Source organism: Myiozetetes cayanensis, unplaced genomic scaffold, assembly GCF_022539395.1.
Source record: "Myiozetetes cayanensis isolate MyiCay16 unplaced genomic scaffold, myiCay2020 scf18, whole genome shotgun sequence".
Classification (NCBI taxonomy): Eukaryota; Metazoa; Chordata; class Aves; order Passeriformes; family Tyrannidae; genus Myiozetetes; species Myiozetetes cayanensis.
Window position 1 is genome coordinate 6,745,974 of NW_026087389.1, and position 16,020 is coordinate 6,761,993.

At 49.1% G+C, this 16,020-nt stretch overlaps 1 protein-coding gene across 1 annotated transcript in view; it reads left to right on the top strand.

Annotated features, from left to right (window-relative positions):
• Positions 1 to 2,860: 2,860 nt before the first annotated feature.
• PRICKLE2 (prickle planar cell polarity protein 2) overlaps positions 2,861 to 16,020 on the top strand; it is a 104,697-nt gene continuing 91,537 nt past the window's right edge. Inside the window, exons 1-2 of the mRNA XM_050312705.1 lie at positions 2,861 to 2,947; positions 3,263 to 3,348. Of these exons, the coding sequence (XP_050168662.1) occupies positions 2,906 to 2,947; positions 3,263 to 3,348 (128 nt within the window). The 5' untranslated portion in view covers positions 2,861 to 2,905. The remainder of the gene's footprint in view (positions 2,948 to 3,262; positions 3,349 to 16,020) is intronic.

Here is a 16,020-nt window from a genome sequence, read left to right on the forward strand (position 1 = left end):
CTGTCTGGCATGTATTATCCATGTGTGTCTGTTTCTGAGCCTATTTGACAGCAGTATCTGACACCCCCCACCTCCAAGCTGAGTCTGCCTCCTCTCAAGAGGAAGATCTCCGTGTTTATAAAAACAATAATACAAAATCCCCTTTTGAAAGTACTTCTCGTGCTAGCACAGGTAGGGCTGGAGCTGTGTTGCTGTCCCCTGCCCACCCAGCCATGCCAGGATGGTGCATCATCCCCTTTGCACATGGTGAGAACAAGGGAGTGGGAGTTTATTTCCTGAGAGATCTTTACTCTTGGCAGCTTTTCTGGGGGAGGAAAGAAAAGAGGAGCATTCAGGCCAATGAGATAATGTATCCCCTCCCTTTCCCAACTGCATCTCAGAGATAATGTTCTGGCCTGGCTGTTTCCTCATGTAGATGCAGCATCTGAGCATCCCTAAAATATGATTGAGTCCTCCTGACTGGCCTTTTATTTGTCCTGTATGTCCTCGACCAGAGAGAAACTGCTGTCCCCATGAGACATTTATGTGACCAGGAGCCCCTAAGGACCTGACTCCCCTGAGTTCTGTGCTACCTGAATATTTTTATGGCTCTGGGTGTACATCATTTCCCCAGATCCTTCACCAGGCACACCAGGACAGAGGCAGTGAGCATCCCTCACCCCTCTTATCTGTGTCTTCTGCAGTCCCTTCTGCCCTCATCTTCCCTCTTCTTTTGAACACACTGATGTAAGCCTTGATGCTCAGAGCCTCCCCTGCCTTTTGCCTGTGTACCAAGGAGTCACCCACCAGTGCCTGCAGTGTCTGCTGGAATAAGCCTAAGGATACAAGCGTGCAGGGTGACAGGAAAGTTTGGTAGCTCCATGGACAGCTTGGGATGGAGGGAGGGGACCAACCTGTCTTGTTTTAGGTAGCAATTTAGGACCTTCATCTTCATCAGAAGACTGGAGCTGTGATTCAGCACAGCCACACCTCCAAGGAATTTACCCTCCAACTTTGACTTACTTTTGCTGTTTTAAACTTATAGCAGATGTCCTCACCAGCCCTGTTATTGAGGGCACACAGAATCTCTTGCAACAGCAGAGCAATTAAAGAGGATTTGCAGGTCACCTTTAAAGCATTTCCCACAGCACGTTGAATCTTGTTATAAGTCCTGTATCCAATGCTGCTTTTATTTCAGCAGTTTTAATTGGAGTTTTAAATATTCTGAATCTTATGCAAGACACCCAAAGTGCTGGAGATTTTCAGGCCCTCTATTGCATGGTGTCTGTTCCCTGAAATCCCACTGTCCTTCAGCAGACATAACAGTAACTCAGTACCCCAATATTAATGTACTACGTGCTTGATACAGGTTATAGGTGGAGGTGTTTCAATATGAGGTCAAACCCCAGTTTGCAACCAGTTGCCCACTGTGGGATGAAATGTGTGTGTACTTGAAGAGATCGCCTCCTCCCTCCAGAGTTTATAATATATTCATGCACCACTGTATGAGTTGGAAACTGGGAGAGAAACCAAGAAGGAAAATGACGAGGAAATTTAGCAGAAGGGAGCAATAGAGACAAGATGGAGGGTTTTGGAAAGGTAAAAATAGCAACCACAGAAAAACAGAGCAGGGAGCACTCAATATTTTCCCACTGACATGAAAAAAGACTGTGAAAAAGAAAATTTTCTCCATGATAAAATTTTCTGTGGTTTGTTTTTTGTTTTTTTTTTTTTTTAAGAAAGCTGAGTATGGGAGGAAAGAGCAAAAATCTCCCTGAAACTTTTTGCCTGAGACTCTGTAAGAGATAACAATTACATAGCTCCCAGCCTCATTTCAGCCTCCTAGACAGGAAGATACAAGTGAAGAATTGACAAAAATGAGAATTGATTAAATGGAAAAAAGAATTATCAAAGCATTGTGGTTTTGACCACCTGTGAGGCAGCAAGGCAAAGGAACAAAGAGGCAGGGAAGGAGGGGAAAAGCTGGTAGGATCTGCAAACAACCACAACCATGGGTGAAGCTGTGAAATGCTAATAGCGAAGCTGCTCCAGCGCCATTGGGGACAAGTTTCCGAGGAGCCCTGTGCTCTGTGAAGCATGTTTGCTCCTTCCCCTCTCCCCATGGTTCATTTTGCTCTGCCTTGCACCAGATGTGCTGTTTGATTGCAGACCCCAGGGGTACAGGCTGTGATGATCCCTTTGTAGTGCACTGTGTACAGGGTATGAGCAGGATGATGCATGAGTTGCCCAACCTCTCCCAGCTCCATGAATCCCAGCCCCACAGCTCCCAGGCCCATGGCTCCTGACCCCACGGTCTCACACATCCCAGCCCTGCTGGACCATATGTAGCTCTGGGGGGACCATGAACTCCGGGGCAGTAACAGGTGCTTTGTGTCCTGGCCCAGCATCTCAGGCTGCAAATGTATTTCCTGTGACTGTGTTCCTCCTTCACCCTGTTCGTGTTTGTCGACTAAACCTGTTGCCCTTGAGGAGGGGATCAGAAGCCCAGCAGGAACCCAGGATGTTTGCTCCGTGCATGTGCCAGTAAAATCCCCCTGCAACAGCGCAGCGTGCTCAGAGCTGTAACCTCAGCGTTTGCCCCTCCAGCCCTGCTAAATCGCACCTCTGCCCTTCGGGAGCTCTCATGTTCTTTGCTAAGCTGTCTGGCTGTGCACAGCCCCGTCCGGGCGCGGTGCTCCCGAGGGCGGCGGGCAGAGCAGGGGGAGCGGGGCGATGACAGCGGGGGCGATGCGGGGCGGGGGGAGCCGGGCCCTCCCGGGGCGGTGCCTGGCGGGCCGAGGGGCGGGTGAGGGGGCGGGAGCGGCGGAGGGGCGGCCGCCGGGGGCGGGCCGGGCCGGGCCGGGGCGGCCGCTTCTGCCGCGCACTCGGGCTGGGCTGCGCTGGGCTCGGCGCGGGGAGCGCTGCCATGTTCGGCCGCGGCTCCCGCAAGCGGCTCTCCAGCCGCTCGGTGAGTTGTGGAAGGGGTCTCTCTCTCTTTCTCTCCCTCCCTCTCTCTCTCTCTCCCTCTTCGCCCCCCGCCCCGCCCCGCTCCAACCTGTGGCTCCGTCCCGCCGCCCGTTCCGTGCGGGTCCCCGCCCGCCCCCGCCGCCCGCATGTGCCCCTTTCCCTGGGAGCGTCCCCCTCTCCAGCCCCTCCCCTGCCCTCTCTCAGCCGTGCGGGTGCCCCTTTCCCCAGCGTGCCCCCTGTCCCCTGGGTGCGTGTTCCCTGTCTCCCCATCCTCCCCCCGTCCCGCAGCCGGCGCTGACTCTGCGGTTCGTTGCAGCTGACGGCGTCGGGGGAGCCGGAGAGGGGCCAGCCCTGCAACACCTGCGGGGACCAGTGCCCGGGCTTCGCCCTGCACAAGTGGAGGTAAGGCCCGGCGAGACCCCCGTGAACCCCCCGGCCCATCGCCCCGGCTGCCGCGGGCAGCGGGACCCCGGTGGGTCCCATCCAGCCTCTCTCTTCCCAGGGTTTCGTGGTTCCCTCCCCAGTTCTGTGCGCATCCGGGCTGCAGGTGTGGCTTTTTTTGGGGGAGCGCTTGTCTTAGTCCTAAGCGTGTTGCGCACCCGGGGTGGGGGTTCTGGAGGGACGGGTGGGTTCTCCAGCCCCACGCAGGTGTGCCCCGCAGGTGTGCCCGTGGCGGCCGCTGGTGCGGGGTGCAGCAGGATCCAGACGCGGGACTGGGGTAACTGGTTTGGTAATTACCAACTCGCAGCCTCCCCACTGCGGTCAGGGGCTCCTTCTGTTGCCCCGGGTCATGCCGGGGGAGGTGAAGCCGCCCTCACCTGACGGGGACAATTTGGGTGGGGTGGGAAGAGAGAAACGCGGCTGAAGGGGTTCTGATGGTTTGCACCAAACCACTGCGTGAAACTCCTGCCTCCCCCGCGACGGGATTTATCCCCTGTCAGTGATGCCAAGCAGAGATTTAGCTCTTGAAATGGATGGGGGTGTGTAGGAATGAACAAGTATTTTTGGCTACTTCTGCTGTGTCTCTTTACAAACTTGACAGCGCCGGTGCCTGCAAGGCGCAGCAAGCCCTGGCCTCATACTGGGTCAGTCCCTTCTCCCCTCCCCTCGTTCTTCTGCCTCGAAATGAGTTTCTGCTGATGGGTGATCTGGGACTTGGCAATATTAAATCTGGGCTGTGGGCTCTGGGAACTGTACACAGACTTAGTAGGCCAGGGAGCCTGTGGCGACCTTTTAACCTTATTTTTCAGGGTATACCCTTTTCTCCAGTGTCTGCTGTGCTTGGCTTTCCTCCTGGCCCCTGCCCTACTTCTCAGAGCCTCAGCTGCTTAAAGCTCAGGTTCAGAGCAAGGTGGGGAGGGATTGATATATCCCCATTGAGTTGTATCTTAATGTTCAGCCTTGCAAATCATCTTTCCTGGTGGCATTTGCCCCAAGGTGTGGTGGGATGGGTTCCATAGGCTGAGGTCTGCCCCGGGGGATGCACAGTGGTGGGTGGGGCTCGGGTGGGGTTGCCCGTGGTCCTCCAGACTGGCCCTTCACAGGTGCTGATGGCACATCCAGGTGCTCAGACCTTCAGGAACTAAAGGTGTCCCTTCCTCCTGGGCTGCAGGAGATGTGGTCTCCTGACACCCTCCCAGTGGTCTGAATTTGCCACATGTGTGTTAATAGATTTATGAGGTCACCCCTGAGTTGTCTTCTTTTCAGGGCTTATGGACGCTTTCTGGAGCTGTCCCAGGTTTCCTTGTGTCATTGCAGAGTTGCTTTATAACACAAAAAGTGTCAAGGGGAAATTTCAAATGCAGGATGAGAAGAAAAGCTGTGGTCACCAACAGTATTCCTACCCTGCTCCAAGGACTCTGTGAGGTGCTGTGGTTCCTGCTGTGATATGTCACAGAGTGCAACTGTGCAGTGGCTTGTGAAGAATTAAGTGAATTTTGATAGCACCCCATCGGAGGCCAAACGACCGAGCAGAAGGGACACCCAGCTACTTGGGGAGTGTAGATGAGAGGGGTGTTGTGGCTCTTTTCAGGTTGTGCCCTCTGCATTGGCACTTTGTGCCACATGGCCCAATCCTGCCAAGCTCCGTGTGCAGGAGCCTCCAGCCTGTCAGGACCATCCATAGCCATCTCTTTTCCTCAGAGACCCCAGACATGGGCAAGGATTTTGGCTAAAACAGCGTGGATTGTTCTAGCTGCCTTTTCTCTACCTGCCCCAGGGCAGGAGAAGATGGGCACCCTTTGGCTGTGGGTGGGGTCAGCCCCCACAGGCACTGCTGCTTGTGTGCTCTGGGTTTGCATCCTGCTGAGCAGGTTAGACCTTACACCAAATTACCTTATGCTGGGACTTCATGAGCTGAGAGCCCTCCTGCACACATTCCCATTTAATTGCCTTGATATAAGAGTAATTACGCAATTAAACCAAATAAAGGCAACCTATTTGCCAGAACACAATAGAGAGGAAGCATGTTCATTTTTTACTAGCCAGTGGTCTATTAATGCCAGGAATAGGTAAGCAGGCAAATTATTCATCGTAGTTTTGCAGGTCAAAAACATACTGAGGAGCTGGTGCCCTCTGTGCATGAGGTGATGTAGCCAGGGCCTGCTGGGGCTGCTCACCTGAATGTGCAGAGTGAGACTGGGAGGAAACAAGGGTTTGCAAGGAGATCCTCGGATTATGGATATAAATCCAGATCAATTAACCGCTAGAGATTTGTAAGGCTTTTTATAATCCTTTAACAGCAGAGTTTTGCTGATAAATGTAAATGGGACTATTTTGCTTCAAAGATGCCGACTGGTGATACGCTTTAGGGAGAAAGAATTTGTAAGCTTGCAGGCACTGAAACCATTGCTGAGATAGGCATTGTCTTATGCCTAATTATGCTGGACTGTGTATTTTCTACTTACCTGTGATTTTAGGTGTGATCTGTGCAGCCACTCCATTCAGCAGGCAAATTGCTTTGTTAGACAAAGATTTCTGTGCTTGTACGTTCCCTTAAAAGCCACTTTTCTCAGAGATGGCTTTGAGTATTGGTTGAATTTATCATTCCTGGAAGCACAGACATGCCTCCTGAGCCAGGGAAACCTCTTGAAAATAAATTGTATTCTGCAGAACTGTTTTCAGAATAAACCTGGTCTCTGTACTGCAGGTGATGTGCAAAAGCAAGATGAAAGGGAACTGTTAAGTAATTAAATAATGTCCCTGGTTTTTGAAGTTTGTTTTTGAATTTTAGTAATTTTGCTCTGAAATTATAATCTCATATTCAGGGTAGTGGGTGAATTATCCTGTAGCAGTGTCAGCATATTTAATGCTATTTTGGTGGAAGCGAGGAATTGAAAACACCTCAGTTAAACTGGAGCCCTGCGTTTTACGCCCTCAGAGCTTTCTCCTGAGTGCCACAGATCTCTGCCTCTTATTGTAAGGCAGAAATTCAATTTTCGGTTTTAAATCATTTAGCCCCAAAGAGGAGGAGGTACGTGGTTTGTCTGAAAAGACTGAAGATTGAATTCCACCCTCCTTGGGTGTGAAGTCTGCAAAGATGCTGCTATCAAACTAGAACCAGTAAAAGCACCAGTTTCTCGTGGCCTGAGCAGCAAAACGGCTCCTTCCTCTCCTCTTTTCTCACTGCCTTCTGCTGTGGTGGATTGTCAGCAAAGTGCATAAGGACTGAATTCATCTGTGTGGGCTGCGGTCTTGAGGATGGAAATGGGGTGTACATAACCAAATCCTCATTAATACAGGTCGATGGCTTTGTGAGGAAAAAAGGAAATCAAATTCAATAAAAATTGAACTCCTTAGGAGCCCCGTTGCTGTTTTCTAATCAGATCTGCATTACATTAAACTGTGTGCCATTCAGCTTGTTAACAAGCTTTGGCATTAAATAAAGCTGTCACTGGAGTTTGGTGAATGAATAGCCATTAGGAGTGTCTTTTGCATAATGTCTTGCAGAGAAAAGCCTTCCAGGGAGGTGGTCCAGGAGGAGGGAAGGGAATTTATAACCTAGTCCTGGTGCAATTAGTGTGAATATGCAAACCTTAAAGGTGACAAATGCTTGGCTTTTGCTGCTGTTAAGCTTACTGTGAAGAACTAATTTCAGATTTACTCTGGGTGAAGTAAAATTACAGCCTTAATGCTGTGGTTAAAATAGCGAATCCTTCGTGTTGGGAGATTGGCATGTGTTTAGCACATGGAGCCATGGTTGGTTTGCTCCTTGAGAAAGCCTTGCAAAAGCCACACTCCTGCAATTCAACAGACCTCGCGGTTCCCCGCTCTCTGCCTTCCCCAGAACGACCAGCTAAAAGCACAGATGCAGCACACCCAGATCTCAGGGTGCTATTTGAGCTCTGGTTTGAGGAGGGGGGAGGTACCACCTGGTTTGCTAAGCCTGCAGAGGCAGTGGCATACGGCCGGTTTTCTGAGGTTTTCTATCACAGCTTTCGGATGCTGCGACAGAGAAGACAAATTTAAAAATAGTGCCTGAAAACCTTTGGAGAAGTCTTTGTTGCCATAGTTATTCCTCTGGTTTGCAGAAGCATTTAAAAAGCGGTAATAAACATGACATAAAACCCTGGCAAATCAGTCTTTGCCTTTAGTTTCAGTGTGAGATTATGTTTTACATCTTTTCTTGGAATATCTTTTTCCTTGCATGTGTTGTGTAATCTTTGTCCCTTGGAATCACGTTTTGCCGGGGAAGAAATCTGCTTCTCTTCATGTGTTGCCGTCACACGTCGTGGTCTTAACATCAGTGGTGTGTGTTTGTACAGAACATCGTGCCTGGCCCTTATCTTCCAAGGCAAATTTATGTGACTTGACTTAATATTCAGTAATATTTCATATTAACAGGTTTTGATGCATAGAAATGTTTTGAGCATTTATTTATTTCCATAACTCGGCATCTCACTAAATTCTACTGCGGTCAGTCCCACTGAAGTCTCGTCTCATCCAGCCTTGTCGGATCAGAGAGCATCTGCAAGGATAAACTTTTCAGCTTCTCAGGAGAGATCCACCTGGAGATCCCAAGTGATCAACCCAAGGGGTGTAGTGATTGACCACTGGATCACAAAAACCTACGGGCAAGGAAAAAGAGACGCGTGCTGTGAGACGGTGACCCACAGAGAGGTTGCTGCTGGCATGTTTGAGGTTGCTGGGTGATGGTGACAATAAGTCACTGTGTAACTCCCTTCTCTGCCTTGTTGACTGTAGGCAGGGAGTTGCTCGTGGCAGTGGATGTTTGTTTCCTCCTTGTGTTTGTCCAGTGCCCAGCGCTGCAGAGGTCGGGTGCTCGTGCGTGGCGAGCACCAAGGAACTCGGTGTGTTTGCAGCCTGCTCTGCATTCCCCCAGCACTGGCCCTGCTCGGGAGGGCTCCCATACACATCCCAGGTGCCTTTGGGTCTCCAGTTTGATGCCTCGTTCCTCATCCAGAGAGCAGAAACGATAATATTTGTAACGCGGCACATGAACGAATAACACCGAGTTCTGAAGCATTTGTTTCTACTTCCAAAAAAAAAAAAAAAAAAAAGTACAGATTATTGCTTCCATATGTTTTCAGCATTTTTCATAGGTTATGTGTCTTTCACACACACGCTCCCTTTCATGAATAACAGGCTTTGTGCCTCTCTCCTTTAGGATTCAGATATTCCACACTTCCTTGCATGTTTATTTGAAAGGCTTTGGAGATGTGAGAATAGCAATATCTTATCTTGAATGGGCTAGGGCTGCCACAGTGAATTGTGCTGGCCTGGTGGGTTTTAGCAAATTTGTCATTTTGCAATGGAGAACCTGCTGAAATAGGCAAAATTCAGGCAGTGCGGGTCCATCCTGGTGCTTATCCATCACAGCACTCCTGAGGTGAGTCCCTGGGGGACTGCAGAGGGGCCAAGTGAGCTGCTGTCCCTAGGGGACCTGTGCCTGTCCCCAGGGGTAGGCAGGACTCACCTACCTCCCAAGGATACTGCCATCATGGTGTAGGGGATGCAAAAAAAAAATCAAAGGTTCGTCGTGTCTGCTGATTCTAAAGCCTTTCACAGAAGGGTTGGTTTCATTAGTTTGTTTTTCACAGTATTTTTTGTTGTATTTATTTGGTCTTAAGCAGTTCAGAAAGGAGAAGCCGCTCCCTGCCAGGTTACTCAGTGACAGAGTCCGTGTCCTTCAGCCCCTGTGCTGGTTTGGGTGGGGTGGTTTGGTGGGGGTGGCTGCTGTGTGCACTGAGGCTCAGCTCGGGGGGGATGCTGGAGTGTGCACTTAGCTTGGCATCAATGACTTCAGCTGTCCTATTTACTCACACCTGCGAGGTTAAACACTTGTGTAAGTGTTTGGAAAACCAGGTCTACTTTTTCTTTGAGTTTTCCACCCCCGTAGGGTGGTAGGGACAGAATAGGGTAACTAGTGATGCTTGTGCAGATCCCACTGTTCCCAGAGTGTCTTTGCCAAGGGGCAGCTGGGCCATTGGGATGGAAATTTGGGTGGGTGTGGTGTAGGGATCAGTGTTGTCCTGCCCTGGGACAGTCTCTTCCTAATGTTGAGTGTACAGTTGCATTTAAGGAACTCCCAACCATTTTTTCGGGCTTGTCCGTTCCATTCCTTCATGCCCTGCTGCTGAAACAGCACTTAAAACAGCCGAGACTGATAAGGTATCCTGTTTGTGTTGGCTGAGAGACATGATATCCACATTATCAGAGCATTACAGTATCGGGGGCAGTATTGTCCCTGGCAAAAAGCCTAAAATAAATTCTTTAATTTTTTTGTATGCGATGTACAAAAGAGCAGGTGAGGTATGTGCTTGTTTCCGGGCAAACCCGGGGAGCCTGTTTGAAGTCCTTTACAAGCCACTCAGGATTGTATTGGAAGAACTCAAAGGAGTTTGAGACACTTGTTGATTGAATTTCAGCTGAGCACGGAGCCCTGCTCTGCAGCTGCTCTAACTGGAGCTGCCTTGCCCTGCTCCATTGCCACTGAGCTGCTGGCAAAAGCCAGAAAAGCAGAATTTCTCCTGGAGAACGGGCAGTGTGGGTGCACTTTCTATCTGTTCTGAAGTGGCCTTGTGCAATTCTAGTTTTATGAATGGGTTGAAAAACCACTAATAAGCTGTTGAGGGATTTGGGCTGGTTTGGGGGGGGTTATTCTGTTTCTGGAGTGATTGTGAATGACACTGGTAATGGAGGGAGCAGAGCAGACTAACAGTGAGTTCTGTGTTTACCTGATATTTTACTTGTAAACAAATAATTTTAAAGGTTGGTGAGGTTTTTTTGCACTGAGTTTTTTTTTGGAAAATGACTACAGCTGATTCTTGGTACGCAAAGAGAGGGGTGTTATTACCTGCCTTGTGTGAGTGAGTGGGTTTTGCAATCCCAAAGGCAGAATGGTGGCCAGGAAGCACTTTCTTGGTGCCTCAGCCATGGGCTTGCACTGCCAGACACTGGCAAAGCACAGTTTACTCACAGAGCCTTTCAAGATGGATTTGCCCGAGAGAGACCCAAAAATCTCAGGAGCAGGATGGATTGGCTTGCAGTGGGGATCTCCTTCAAGCAGACATCTGTCAGTGCTGGAGACTGCAGTTATGGATTTGGGAGCTGTGTAGGCTGTGATTTAGTGGGACGTGGTGAACTGATTTAACAGCTCCTGAGACCCCTGTGCATCCACCCAAGCCCAGGGAAATGAGTTAAATCACTTGTTGAAACCTCTGCTGGACTGATGAGAGGGAGGAGGTGGGAGATGAAGAGTCGTGACAGGCAAAGGTGGGCTGGCATCCCTATCCACTTACTGAATTTTCCTTCCCTGCCGTAGCCGCAGCGCTCTTGGCCCTCCTCACTGTCTCCCTGAGGAATTCACTGAGTCCACTCTCCTCCTAGGATGTGTCCTGCTGGAGCCCTGGCGCTGCTGTGCTCGGGTGGCTGCGATCGCCCGCCTGGAGCGTGTGGCACGGGTTCAGTGGGGAGGAAAACTCCCTTAATAGAAGGTTTGCAACAGACCTTTGTCACCAGCATGGTGTGGCATGAAAGAGAAAGCTCCCAGTCGCCAGTTTGGTTGGATACGTGGTGATACCCGGGATCCCCAGCTGGAGGGGGCCTGGGCGCAGCTATTCAGCTGACTCCCACCGAGCACTGCCCTCCTCTTTGTTGCTCTCGGCTGTGGAGGTCTGTTTAGTGCCTTCAAGAGTTTTTTCTTTGGTTTTGTTCCCTTTCTGTTTGCATTTAAACAGTCAATCTGCAGTCTTTTAGGTTTTTTAAAAGACGGTCCCCCCCCACACAACCCCCGCCCTGTAATCCATCCTTATAACACCAGTGAGTCACTCTTCAAATAATCAATTGCGTTTTCATTGTCTGGCTTGTAAGTCTATCACCAAGCTTAAGGATGGCTGATAGTATCAGCTGAGACCTTTGGCAGCTGGTTTTGCAATTTGTGATGCTCATTTGGATATTTGCTTTTTTTCTCCAATGAATAATCTCCCGGCTGTGGCGGCGGGGGGGAAAGCCAGACTCTTCCCGATCGCTGCGGTCACTATCTAATGTTGGAGGAATTTGTAACATTAGCAGAATTGTCAGACGTGAGGAAAATTTCGGGGTAAGCCTCATAAGCATGGCTGTGAAGAGCGCTTTTCTCGTGGGCCCTGGACACGCATCAGTGGCAGCCGTGATGGTCAGGGCCTGTCTCGGGTTCAGCGGTGCTTGGGCCAAGAGGTGCATAGAGGATTCAGGGTGCTTCTCTTCGCTGCTGGAGAGGCTGTTTCTTCCCATGTGTGGCTCTTTGCTCATTCACAGGACCGTGATACCAGAGCTTAACACTTTGAGAGCTCAGTGTGACAATTACTGTTCTCGCCGCAGAGGGAGGCACTTTGTACTCAGCCATCGCAGCAGATATTTCATCCCCTATCAATTGCCCTTGTGTGGATGCTGCTGCTGCAGTGATAAAAGACATAATGGCTGCTCTTGCTGATAAGGGGAGTGTATAAATATAATTATTGAAATCCCTATGCAGAGCCTGTGGATGGATGGAGAGTCCCTCTCCCCGTGAGGGGTTTCTTTTGCTCGGAGCCTGTTGGGGAGAGCAGGAGTCTGCAGCTCCTGGCAGCTGAAGTGGGAGCTGCTCGGACACAGCTGTGAGCAATTAGTAAAGGATGTCTTTTCCCCTCCCTCCACTTTCTTTCCTCCTCTTCTGCTTGAAACCAGGCCATGGGCTCCGGGGAGCCTGGAGGAAAGCCCCAAGCAGCTCGGGTTTGAGATACTCCTGGACCAGCTTGCAGGCGGCTGGTACTCAGTGTGGTTGCGCTCCAGTACGGGGTGCAGGTCTAAGGATCCAACCCAACCTTGCAGGAAGTGTACTGCAGCCAAGGAGCCAGAGATTATTTAGATCAAGCCAACAAAAAAGTATTTCCATGGCAGCAGTAACCATAGGAAACCTCCTTAGCGTGTCTTGGATGGTTCCTGTTTCCTTGCCTTCAGCTGTTTGCTCTGCAAGCAGAGCAGTGGTTGCAAGTGCTCAGTGCCCTTGGTGCCACCACGAGTGACCAGCTGTCCCCAAGGGATGTGTTGCTGCTCCTGGTTTTCTCTTGCACTCTAGTTGGTAAAAAGATGCCTTCAGAGGCTTCTTTATATGCCATAAAGCCTTAAAGCCACCTTTTTACCTTGTGTCAGCTCACAAATGCGTGTTTGATCCTTAAATACCCAAGGCATAAAAGTGAATTGGCTCCCAGGGTCCAATTCTTCTTTTCTATAGTGTCTTAGAAAGATGCTTTTATATTCCCTCTGGCTCAGCTAGTGATGCTTGGCCTTCAACCAAGACGGGGAATCTAGGACAAGAATCACTGAGAAGAGCAAGATGAAAAGTTATAAAAAACCACAGCGCTTTGTTGGGAGGGAAAAAAATGCTGGTATAAGATTTTGTTTAAAAAAATAAACTGGAATATTTTTGGTCAGCTTCACGTGGACACATTTTTACAGGAGGGCGTACGAGGAGGCTTGTTTTCCTGGGTAGTGCCTCCTCTAGGAAATCCAAGCTGTGAGGCGAATACAAATGCTGGAAATGGAGAGGCTTTGCAGTGAGTCACTGGAAGGGATGGGGAACCAGTTGTTCTGGTTCCCATGAGCAACCAGCTCGTGGACTGATGGGGACAGGGTGGCTGTATGGGAGCACCTGGGGGCCTGGGCATCTGGAGACAGCACCCATGGGTGCTCTGACCCCACCGGCCCCCTCCCGCCCTCCCAGGGCCCTGTGGAGGTGTGCCCATGGAGCTCTGGAGAGCAGATGGGCCCTGCTTGCAGAGCCGAGGTGTTGCACAGAGACAGGTTAAAAAAAGATGTCTCCTTCTGTGGGAGTGTGACACAGGGAGGAAAAAATACACTGTGGTGCCAGTAACTGGGATTTTGGTGCTTGCATATCAGGCAGTGCTGCTCCGACCTCCCCACACCATCGGGTGCTTGTTGTGGCAGGGTTTGCTCAAGGGGAGGAAGACCTGGCTGGTCTTTGACCCATCTGCCTTGGGTGGAGGTGGACCCCAGAGCAGAGATGCTGCTGGACTCTGTGTCTTGTCCTGACTCTTTGCATGATGGTTTAGTCCCTGTTTCTGCAACAACCCAACTCTACAGGAGTCAGACTTTTGCTTAAAATTACACAACATTTGAAGAAGAGACAGTGAGGCAGAGACAAGGCTGATTCCTTTCCTCTTCTCACCTGCCAAACAGTGGGAATGGTCTTGACAGAGCTGTGACCCTGTCATATTGTCTGCGTTCGGTGCCATAAAGGCCACGTGCTGAAAGTGCAGCCCCTTTAAATGTCAGGTTTGAGAAGAGCTGGGACGTGAGAAGATAATAAAAGTTAATATTTGAAAGTCAGGTTTGTGCAGCGTAGCTTGGATTTTTAATATCAAGTGCATAATTTATTACAAGGTATAACAGTTTCAAATACATATATTTGAATATGTTTTAATATTATCTTTCCTTCCAGTAGCAGGAACAATGCTGCTTTACAATAGAAAAATGATTTCACGTTGCCACGTGACTGTTTCAGCTTGTACCTCTAATAGATGTGCGATTTGCTGAAGTGTGAAGGCTATCTGATAAATGCCTGAATAATAAAGCTATATTGTTTGTTCTGATTTCCCTTTGCTATTTTCAAATGTATAAATAAAACATTTTCACATTGTACCCTGTGCAACTCCAGCCCAGACTTATTTACTTTCCGCTGATGCAGCTTTTGAGAAACACGAATCTTTCAGTCTGACAGGAGAAAATCTGGTGGCACCAGTATTGCGTGTTGTGCTTGAAATGATCAAGTGTAATTTTAATAAATATTTTGTCCTAAGGAAAGTTGTCAGCATTTAAAAAAACATTTTTAAACAAAGAAGCATTTGTCTCGTGTACAGCAGAGGGCACTCGGCATCGCTGCTGTGCTGAGCAGCTGCTGATCCGGCTGCCTGAAGGGGAAAAAAAATTCCTGTGCTTACGTTATATTTTGCAGAAATGAAATACCCTTGTGTGTGTGTTTGCTTATATAGGGGTGTGAGTGTGTATATAAAAAGACACAGGGTGGCATATGTATAAAAATAATCCCAGCACATAATATAAAACTTAAATATTCGTAGTGGTCGCTGAAGTTGGATGAAGCGCATGTTGTGTTGATTAATACTCAGCCTGGTGTTACACTGAGCTTTGGAGGGGACTGAAGTGTGCTGAGAGGGGAAAAATGGGGAGGCCCCAGGTAGTGAAGGGTTGCAGTCGTCATCTTCCTCTTGAGGGCACAAAGTCTAGAGACATCTTAGGATGCTGGGAACCACCCAAGTCAAGGAAAGGTCTTGAAAGATGGGTAATATTGGGGAATGCAGAATTATGAGTCCTTGTGCCTAGAAAAACAGCACGTCTGGGGACTTGGGGGTTTCTGTGCTAGAGTTTGCAGTGCTGAGGTCTTGTTCTCAGCACCACCAGAGCGGGTGGAGTTGCAGGGCTCTTGTGGAAGTCACTGAGATGGTTCTTATCCCTACTGTACAGGTTATCATCTGTGTAAGGAAACTTAAAATACAGAGCTGGTGGCTGGAGCAGAAAGCAGGGTGAGGTGGCAGGGCTTGGATGCTGGCTGGAGCATTGTTAGTTGGATGATGAAGGACCTGCTTGCTAGTGAGGGACCCCATCCTGCAGGTACAGAGGCATGTACTTAATTGGTCATGGAGATTGGGACCTCATCTCCTGTAACAAGGTTTTTCCAACAGAAATGGACTTTATTTTTTAATCTTCCCTGTAGCTAATTGCACAGACACTACCAAGGTGCGTTTCTTAGTGAACCTTGTCTTTCTTTTAAGATGGAATAAAGAACTCCAAAGCCAAGTCCGTGATCAGCTTTTGGCTGCAATGGGGTGCTGTTAAAACATTCTGGGCAGCTGGATTTTGTGCCATGCTTCAGGTGATGTGTTTTCTGGTAAGACCATATGATGCCGTGCTGAATGTTCAGGTTTTAGTCATTAATTCAAGAAGAATTCAGATTTCCTCTATCTACCTCAGTGAGCTGCTTGGATTGGGCTTAATATAAATCTCTCAAAGCAAGGCTTCTGCAGGAGGCTGGAAGTGTCAATGCTGTTGTATAAAATATGGGGCTGGTAACAAGAGTGAGAGGGCATGTGGTTCAAGATAACCAGTTTATGCAAAATACACAGCTGGGTGGATTTTGCTACAGAGTGTCTGCGGAGTCTGACGTTCAGAGGAATATGGAAATGTCTGAGGGGCTTTATAATAATAGGCACTAATTATGATGAAATGGATTTGGGTGGTGGAGAGTAATCCAAGATTACAATAGTAAGGTTTTTTAAAAGTAGCCCCTGCTATTTGGGAGGGCAGCAGAGCTCCTTATTATAGGGCTTAAAGCAGCCTCTCTGTGGGATTGTCGCAAGCAGTGTTCACCCTTTGCTGGTTATTTCACAAGGGCTTGGTGCAGCTCAGGCATGACATGTGAATAATTTCAAGGGTACAAGCTGGCCTGTGTGCTGAGAAGCACCTTCTCACTAGGATAAAGATGCTGTTATATTGATGTGCCTGGATAATTGCTTTCCTGGGGGTCTCGCCGGAGCTGAGCTCTGGGAAAGGGAGTTTTGT